The sequence below is a fragment of the Teleopsis dalmanni genome, chromosome 2, assembly GCF_002237135.1.
Source record: "Teleopsis dalmanni isolate 2A chromosome 2, ASM223713v2, whole genome shotgun sequence".
Lineage (NCBI taxonomy): Eukaryota > Metazoa > Arthropoda > Insecta > Diptera > Diopsidae > Teleopsis > Teleopsis dalmanni.
In genome coordinates this window covers 67070590-67079966 of record NC_051847.1, presented here as the reverse complement: position 1 = coordinate 67079966, position 9377 = coordinate 67070590, and the positions used below count along the sequence as shown (strand labels likewise).

Sequence of the window (9377 nt, the reverse complement as noted above, 5' to 3'; positions counted from 1 at the left end):
TTCCAGATACACCAGTTCTATCTCCCATCTCAGGGGCGGTTTTCGAAAGACGCATTATAGAAAAATATATATTGGAAAATGGGTGTGATCCAATAACCGGCAAAGAAATGAAAGCGGCAGAATTGATTGAAATAAAAACACCACCAATTGTTAAGCCAAAGCCGCCAAGTGCTACTAGTATCCCTGCTACATTGAAAACTATGCAAGATGAATGGGATGCATTAATGCTGCATGCATTCACACAACGTCAGCAATTACAAACTGCACGTCAAGAACTTTCCCATGCACTTTACCAACATGATGCTGCTTGCAGAGTTATAGCACGTTTGAATAAGGAAGTAGCAGCTGCACGTGAAGCTTTGGCTACACTTAAACCACAAGCTGGTATTGGTGCATCAACAGCTCCAACAACAATACCACAACCAGCAATTGCATCCGAAGCTGCTGGTGTTGCTACACATCCGGTTGAACAAGCTGGCATGAGTGCAGAAGTCATACAAAAATTACAAGACAAAGCCACGGTATTAACACAGGAACGTAAAAAACGTGGTCGTACCGTGCCCGAAGATTTAGTTACGCAAGATCAAATTAAATCATTTTTGACAATTGCTTCTCATCCAGGTTTGCACTCAGCATCTGTGCCTGGCATTTTAGCTTTGGATATTAATAGTTCTGATCATAGTAAAATTTTAACTGGAGGTAACGATAAAAATGCTACTGTTTTTAATAAGGATACGGAACAAGTTGTGGCCATACTTAAAGGACATACTAAAAAAATTAGTAAAGTCATTTATCATCCAGATGAAGATACTGTTATAACTGGTTCGCCAGATATGTCTATACGTATTTGGCATGTACCAACTTCGCAGACACAACTTTTGCTACGTTGTCATGATGGTCCGGTAACAGGACTATCATTGCATCCAACAGGAGACTATGTATTATCGACTTCTTCAGATAAACACTGGGCCTTTTCAGATATACGTACTGGACGTTTGTTGACTAAAGTAAAATATCTTATTATATCACTTAATAAGGAGTAACTTTTGCTAATTGAATGTTGTTTTTTTTAAGGTTATTGATACTGCTGAAGTGGGCTTAACAACAGCACAATTTCACCCTGATGGACTAATTTTTGGTACGGGAACCGATGATTCACAAGTAAAAATTTGGGATTTAAAGGAACAAAGTAATGTTGCCAACTTTCCTGGACATACTGGCCCAATATCGGCTATATCATTCTCTGAGAACGGTTATTATTTGGCAACAGCTGCTGATGATGCTTGTGTGAAACTCTGGGATTTACGTAAATTAAAAAATTTCAAAACTATACAACTGGATGATGGTTACGAGGTTAAGGATTTATGTTTCGATCAGAGTGGTACATATCTTGCTATTGCCGGTACAGATGTTAGGTGAGTAATACGTTTTTAAGTTTTAATCAGCAAAAATATATTTTTAAGCTTAATTTTACATATATTTTATCTCAATTAAAAGTGAAATCCAAAATAAACTTTTAAAATGTCTTCAAAAAACATTGGAAACGCTGTAGATATTAGTTAGGATTATTCTGCGCGGCATGCTTTTTGAAATGGTCCAGCCAATTTTCCATACGATTTTCTTTAGCTAAGGCGCGTCTTGAATTTTCTTTCTCCATTCTGATGCGACGACGTTCTTCCGCTTCAACCTTCTGCACCAGCTCAGGTGGATACTTATCAAGTTTATTAAGCAACAACTGTAAAATTTATTGCATGTTAAAAGGAAATATATTGTCAAACAAAATGTTAGGGGTATTCACGATCTCACGCAACGAGCTCGGTAACTGAGTAACATACAAACAGTGCAAAGCATCGCTATTATTTATATACGAATATTCGAAATAGATTTAACATATATGTATTTTTTTATTAGCACTTTGCAATATTACCGTGTTACTCTAACGCCGACCACGTTACTCGATATTGTGCATACCCTCCTCATGGTAACTTACCAATAAATGTTCTTGTATTTTCTGCACTTGTTCTAAAGAGGCAATTTGAGGATACTCAGTTTCACAAGAATCACTTGGTAACGTTTCCGTTTCTACTTCTGGCTTATCCATAACTTCTTTAGTTTTATTATCTTTTCTTATAGTATCTTCTATGCTTTTAAGTAGTACAGGTACAACAGCGTTTAATCTCAAGGACATTTTACTAACAAATAAAAGGATGAGATATAATCTGATATAAATGTTATACATAACTTACTCCTCTTTGTATGCCTTATCGAAGTTGTCAACTGCAATATTTGTCAATTGCTTCAAAGTATCAGCACGTGCTTGTATCAATGCTGCATCCTTAGCAAATATAGGACTTTCAACAGCCTCATCATATTGTTTTTTCTTCAAGCAAATATTTATTTTTATTAAAAACTAAATGTTACTAACAAACAGTAAGTTTACTAAATTACTTACAAATTTATAATGTATCATCTTGACTCTAAGATTCAGTAGACCCAAATTCATGACACGACTATTAAAATTAAATATTTTTTGACGCATTTTCTCATAGCCCTTAAGTACAATATATATATATATATTAATTGAAATTGATTAAGTAAAGTACATAGCTAGATTTACATTGATCCATATGCTAGGAGTTAAGTAACGTTTTTCAGCCAAATACGGTCGTACGATCTGATTCATATACAGTTCCAATTCCTTGGCTTCTTTTTTACCTGCAATATGCTTTTCAGAAATCTCCATATTTGTTATTTCTGCTGGTTTGATTAACTTCGGTTTTTCAGCATCGATATTAACATCTCGAGAAGCTAATGCCTCTTCGTCTTCGATGTTATCGAAGTAACTCTAAAAATTTACAATTGTATTTAATATTACTTAATAATAATTATGAGTTCTTATAATTTACAATCTTTTTTAAACCAGATAAAAACGTTCTATAATCATCCTGTGTTTCTACTAGGAGTCGCTGATATTGATTGGTAACATCTTTTAATTCCCTTTCTAATTTAGGACGTGTCTCCCGTATTTTCCTAAGTTTTAAATAAGTTTCTTGCATTTGAACAAAAGCATCTGCTTTTAGTTTTTCTAAAAACTCTGTTGCGAACTATAATGCATCACAATTATTATTATTTTTATTTTTATTTATTCAATTTCAATTTACAACATAACGAACCTTGTTAAAGTCTATCATTTTTTGATATATTTTTTCTTCATTTTCTGCATTGCGTTCCCTTTCCAAAAACCGTTGTTTTGTGGAATAAATGGTAAACTTGTTGCGAGTAATTTCACGTAATATTAAAATATCGCTATTGTAAAATTAATTAATTAAATTAGTCAATTATTTGAAAATAATAATAATAAAATTGTTATATATATAATTTACAAGAAGGTCGATAAAAACCTCCCTATTGAAAACAATAGTTTATATTAAGAATTTAGTTTCTTTTACCAAAATAATATTTTAATGTTGTGAAATAATTGTATTTAGTATAATAATATATTATATGCAATAATAAAAGCTTAGTTGTTAAGAAGAATATACAGTCAAATTTCCAGAACTCGAACTCAATAGAGTGCAACAGGCTCACCTAGCAAATTAAAAACAATTACAAAAAATTTCTTTAACTCAAAGTCTCCACAGGTCTAGTCTTTTCATTGCAAAATGGTACTTCAAGTAGAAGTGTGACTGTATTAATACTACAATTTCTATTCACACCAAAAAGAAAACCTTTCTTAAGACAGTTTAACAAAACCCTAAATCTGTGAGTGTTTTTAAAACTCCAAAAATATCCTCTCTTCCGTACGGATAACACCCATTAAGTATTTCTTCGAAATATCGTTAAGAATATATGTATGGCACGAAGCACCTTAAATGTCCCAAAACTTTACTTTTGAATCAGTATGAACGTTCTTTTGAATACGTTCTTGAACATGTTTAATAGTGAGAGAATTTCAAGGCTCTGCACTCGGGGCTAAATAATATTGGTGGATGTCACTACTCCATCATTTATAAGTGGTAGTGATATATTAAACAGTGCAACTTAATCCACTTAAGCAAATGTGAGACACATCGGATTATATTAAACATCGAACGTATAAGTGAGTGAATGACTTTAACATTCAAAAGAAATTTTTCATCGCAAGTAATAGAACCATCTTTGAGCATTTCATCGGGAGTTCATTGAGAAAATATATATAACACGAACCGACCCAAAAAGCCTTAAACAATTCTTTTAAAGCAATATGAAATATTTCTAAGCGTAGTGGTCAGCATAAACAATGACGTGTCCTTAACGATAGAAATCACATGAAGTCAGTCAATAAGTTATATTTTGCCTATTCACGATTCATAGAATCGAAATTCATAACAAAGAACGATAAGCTACGGATGTACAAAACAATTATCAAACATATATACATTTATAAATTATCTTCTCACATATGGATTGGAGTATTGCGTTTTGAAGAAAGATGAGAATAATGTACTAATGTAATATAAATGAAAAACTCTTAGGTTATTATATAGACAGAAAGAAGTATGATATAAAAAATGTGGGATTACTTGATTCGTCAAAACGTAAAATGGTGCTATGAAAATTTTCGATACAAAGCTACAAGGATCTGGAGAAAGAGGTCAACCGCAGAGCAGATGACCAGAAGTAATTGAAAAAAGTCTCAAAAAGAAGATAACCTACCATAGAACGAATGCGGGATATAAACACGAAAACTATACATAGCCTTCTATGTAAACTATTGTTACAAAAATTATAGCCAAAAATACATTTTCATGCTTCCTCTGTGCTTAAAACTCCAATCTGTATACTTTTTCATCTGTGCTCAAAACTCCAGCTTCTAGAGCTTTGTCACAGTCACGGCGTCATAACCATATTATGGTTACAAAACCATGCTCTCAATATATTGTTCAAAATCTGTTTACTTTTTCCTATAGAGTGCCAACAATCGTATTGTTTTTATTGTAACCCGTGGGCACCTAAAAGCAAATAAAACATGAGGATGTGGATAGGTGATGGTTGAAGGGAGGGGGAGGGGAATAAGGGTGAATCGTATTTATTAAATGTGAATCCTTTTTAAATCGACTGGAACCCTAAATATAAAAATTCTTGAAAATCTTCCTGAATTTTTCAAGCTTTATATATACCCATATATCTTATAAATGATTAACTATTTAGAAGAAATAAATTATTGTACTTAACCTTTTCATACGAAATTTCTTGATACGCTTGGGCTGTCTAAGATCCTTTAAGTAATCCGGATCAATTGTAGTGACCACACATGGTGCACGCGGATTATTTAAATGTCCTCGCTTAATAAAAAATTGATTTAATTAATTTCTGTACTTGAGACATTTTTAAAGTTACTATACCGCATCGAAATCATTTACAGACAAATTAATCGTTTGCCGCTTTTCAGCATCTTTCCGATCTTCTTCAGTATAAAAATCTGTATTTTCAATTTTATTAGAATTATATTCATATAAAATGTGATTATTACTAACCCTCTGGTTTCCGATAAATCTTCTTCTTACTCTTTTTCATTTTCAAAGACACCATTTTTTTGACAATTGGAAATAATTTCCTTCAAAAATATATTCTATTATTTACGACACCTCAACGTTGTTAGGCTGAGTAGTTTCTTTGGAAACAAGAATGTAAAAAATACAAAATCTGTCGTTATAAAAATGTTAAATAAAAATATGAGTAGAATTACATTTCATTTTGATTATATATTTATGAAATTTTATTTTGATAGGACAAACTTCAGAATAACTACTTAGTTAAAGTTAAAAATCCATATAAATATTTATATTTATTAGGGCTATGAACTCATTGTAAATCGAATTGGTTTGAAACTGAAATTTCTTTATGTCTAATGTGATTGAACTGAACTACCATCGTCTTGCAAAGTTTGTTTGGGGCTTTTGAACCAAATCACTTTCTCAAGATAATAAACATATAAACTGAACCATTTATTTATTAAATATTTGTGGTGGTTTTAAACCAGAACCTCCATATTATTGGTGTAACTGAATGGATTGACAAACTGAACCATTGGACTTTTGTACATTTTTTCTGGAACCACTAGTGTGAACGCTGGACCAACATAATTTAAACTGAATCAATAGTTTAGAGTATCAGACCGAACCACATCAAAGACGCCCACACAAAAAATATTTCACAACCAAAAAATGTGAAAATGGTAGCAAAAATATGAAATTACCAATTGCGCTATGTCTCTTTGTATGTGGTGGCATCTTGACATCTCAACAAGGTAACACCATAAATCCATAGGAATCAAATTTGTATGTGCTTTTAGACTTGAAAACTGATAAGGAATGCAGTTACAGTTCTCGCCTACCCTTAATGTAGTAGGCGATGTAGTAGCCAATGTAGTAGCGATTATTCATGGTAATTAATTGTTTAGAATTTGGCTATATCCAGATTTCAATTAAACCAGAACAGTTCTTATTGCATAAGGAAAACGTCGTTTATACTCAAAAATTTTAAGTAGAGACCTATTTAGAATTTTGTTGTGCATTCGTTAGATATAGATTTTTAAAAGTGAAATCAATTTAGATTGTTACTAACTATATAGTATATTCACTCAATTCCGATGAATTCAAAAGAAATCTGCTGTACATTCAATTACCAATGTGTGCCCTAACTGCAACTCTATTTCTCCATGATATCGGTCATCTGTCTTCATGTCTTAAGACATTTCAGCTCGAACGATTATTGGATTCGCCTTATTAAAATTTCTAGGTTTTTCCACTGTGATCCAGATTGAATTTAATTAAAATCTCATTAATCCTCAATCCCCTCCTCTTCCATACTACTATCACCTACCCACATCACACGGCATATGTCAAACGATCACATACCTGCTTGTGTGATCCTTTTTGGGTATGTTGAACAATACTTGGTCGTCTTCAACGAGTGGCTCCGGGACAAAGACCCGACTGTTCTTGAACCGTAGCGACACTTGTTGATTTGAATTGTATCTTCCCCTCTTCCGTTTCTCCCCTACCATTACCCCAAATGCCTCATTTACATCCCAACCCATGTATTCGTTTTGTAATCCTTACGTGTTATCTGCTATTCAGATCCCGGCAGGCTAAAACAACAACAACCCACATCCTAACCCATGCATATGTATTTATAATACCTTTCATGTTATCTATTTAATAGATAAAAATTTTTATTCTTGTGATTCAAAATTTGACAGTAGTTTACTTCTAAACTGATATGAAGACAGATATAGCGACCCCATTTCTTATCAATGGAATAATTCTACAACCGCAATTTATACTTTGCTATTTATGTCCTATACTATATTTAAGTGTATATAAACTAACTATTCTATTCTATTCTATAACTATTTATTTATTTTCTATTTATTTGTACTTAAAATAATATATTTTTCTTACAGAGTCTATATGTGCAAACAATGGCAGGATTTGAAAATCTTCAATGAGCACACCGCGTTGGCCACTGGTGTACGATTTGGTAAACATGCGCAATATCTAGCATCGACAAGCATGGATCGAACACTAAAATTATATGCCATCGAATGAAACCTATAAATCAATCATTAAACAGAAAATAAAAACACTCCATCAAATCAACTCTTCAGTGAATTAGAATTGCTTAATCCGTTTACATTTATTATTGCATAAATTTATTATTACAACATATCTTCAATGTAAATGATCCACGTATATTAAAATATTCCACGAGTGAATTCTTATTGATAAATAGAAATTACCATTATTATGTTTTTTAAAGTTAATTATTGGTTTATTCCATTATTTAAAAATTAATTAAATATCAAAACAATCCTAATTAATTATAAACAATTTTAAATGTGTGTTTTATCATATTGAAAATGCAAGAGCTCTACACAATTCATCCCAATAACACAAATTGTATCCAAATTGACGTCATTGACTTCTTTATTCAAATTTAATTCAATGTAATAAAATAAAGATGTTTAAATTATAATTAAATATATAGTTTTATTAAATTTGCTGGTAAAAAAAATATAAATTTTATTTAATATTAAGACGCTGAAGCCACTTGCTTTAATGGTCCTTCTAAGTACGTAGCCAATGCCATTGCTTTTTGTTTCAATAAACCTAAGCCAACTGTCTCTTTGGCATATAAACAAAGCAAAATGCTAGCAACCTACAATAGAAATTAGTTTATATGTAAATATCTGTTTATATACAAAATATATATATTAGTAATTAACCTGTGTTATGACAACGTGCCCACAATCGCAATCCAACAAAACATATGTCAGACGATCTTCACGGAATGCATTGCGTCCATGTTTTTCATAGGCAGCCCAAATGTTGCTGGCAATCGCCGCTGTGACACGTGCATCTCGATCACCATAACCAGAATATGCCAATAGAGCACCTTCTTGGCTCAGCAATCTAAATAATAAATCAAACGAAATTTAGTAATAAATAATGTAAATCCAATTGTTTTGATATTTACAAAGTATTTTCCACGCCTCCTGTGTTCGCTTGGCTAAGCACTCGTGTTAGAGCTTTTGGCTTCAACATATCTTTGGAAGAATATATTTAAATAATATATTAATAAACCTTTGATAATATATATATTATTTCTAATAATATTAATTTTACATTACTACTTTTATTTGAAAAAAAAATTGCATTTATGTTGATTGTCATACCTTTCTAAAATGTTTAATAAGAGCTGAAGTAATTAAATTTAATATAAATAATTTAATTAATAATATATCAACACCTCCGCTGCACAATAGAACGACAAAAATTACTGATAAATATTTCTCCACCAATGCAAATCAACTCACAAAGTGTATAAAAATGTCTACACTGTGAAAACCATATGATTTTTGTTTATATACAAATCCAATACAAATTGCAGTACAGTGTTGCAAAACGTTTTTCCAAAAATTGCGGTTAATATATCTAATGCAAAGTCATTTAGTTGCTATGACCGTGTGCGAGTTCGAGTATATTAAAATTTCCTAGGGATTTTTTGCACTGCACTTATTTATATATTTATTTATTTATTCCACATATTAATAATTTTAGTTTTCAAATTTATTTAGTTTTTAAACCTCTTATAAAATGTTCACAATGGAAACACCTTAATTTGCAATTTTTATCTAATTTACACTACTCGAAATACCAATTTACCCTACTGGTAAATACCAACATTCGCTGCCATACCGGTATAATTTACTATTTCTCTCATTTTACCATCAATTTACTCGAACTCACACACGGCGTATAGATATTTTTTTTCTCCAGCAAAGGGAAAATAGTCCCTATACTCCACTGGGAGATGAGGATAAGATAGAGAGA

The 9377-nt window shown here is 31.7% G+C and overlaps 3 protein-coding genes across 3 annotated transcripts; 1 reads left to right on the top strand and 2 right to left on the bottom strand.

Moving 5' to 3' along the window:
- On the top strand, positions 1 to 7975 carry LOC119679015 (pre-mRNA-processing factor 19-like; the record flags this gene model as incomplete). Its single annotated transcript, XM_038091153.1, is given in 3 exon segments — positions 1 to 1007; positions 1075 to 1415; positions 7448 to 7975. Coding segments are annotated over 3 exon segments (1493 nt in total), but the record flags the coding sequence as incomplete, so codon positions are not given.
- Positions 1428 to 5707, bottom strand: LOC119679016. Its single transcript, XM_038091154.1, has 10 exons — positions 5517 to 5707; positions 5385 to 5461; positions 5215 to 5324; positions 3174 to 3306; positions 2907 to 3104; positions 2618 to 2845; positions 2453 to 2551; positions 2247 to 2380; positions 1991 to 2192; positions 1428 to 1735 (listed from the first exon to the last, which is right to left on the bottom strand). The coding sequence occupies exons 1-10, from the start codon at positions 5569 to 5571 to the stop codon at positions 1556 to 1558; spliced, it is 1416 nt and encodes a 471-aa protein (XP_037947082.1). The 5' UTR covers positions 5572 to 5707; the 3' UTR covers positions 1428 to 1555.
- A 53-nt stretch (positions 7976 to 8028) lies between the features above and the next one.
- On the bottom strand, positions 8029 to 8856 carry LOC119679017 (ragulator complex protein LAMTOR2 homolog). Its single transcript, XM_038091155.1, has 4 exons — positions 8720 to 8856; positions 8521 to 8590; positions 8270 to 8456; positions 8029 to 8202 (listed from the first exon to the last, which is right to left on the bottom strand). The coding sequence occupies exons 2-4, from the start codon at positions 8586 to 8588 to the stop codon at positions 8077 to 8079; spliced, it is 381 nt and encodes a 126-aa protein (XP_037947083.1). The 5' UTR covers positions 8589 to 8590; positions 8720 to 8856; the 3' UTR covers positions 8029 to 8076.
- Positions 8857 to 9377: the final 521 nt, after the last annotated feature.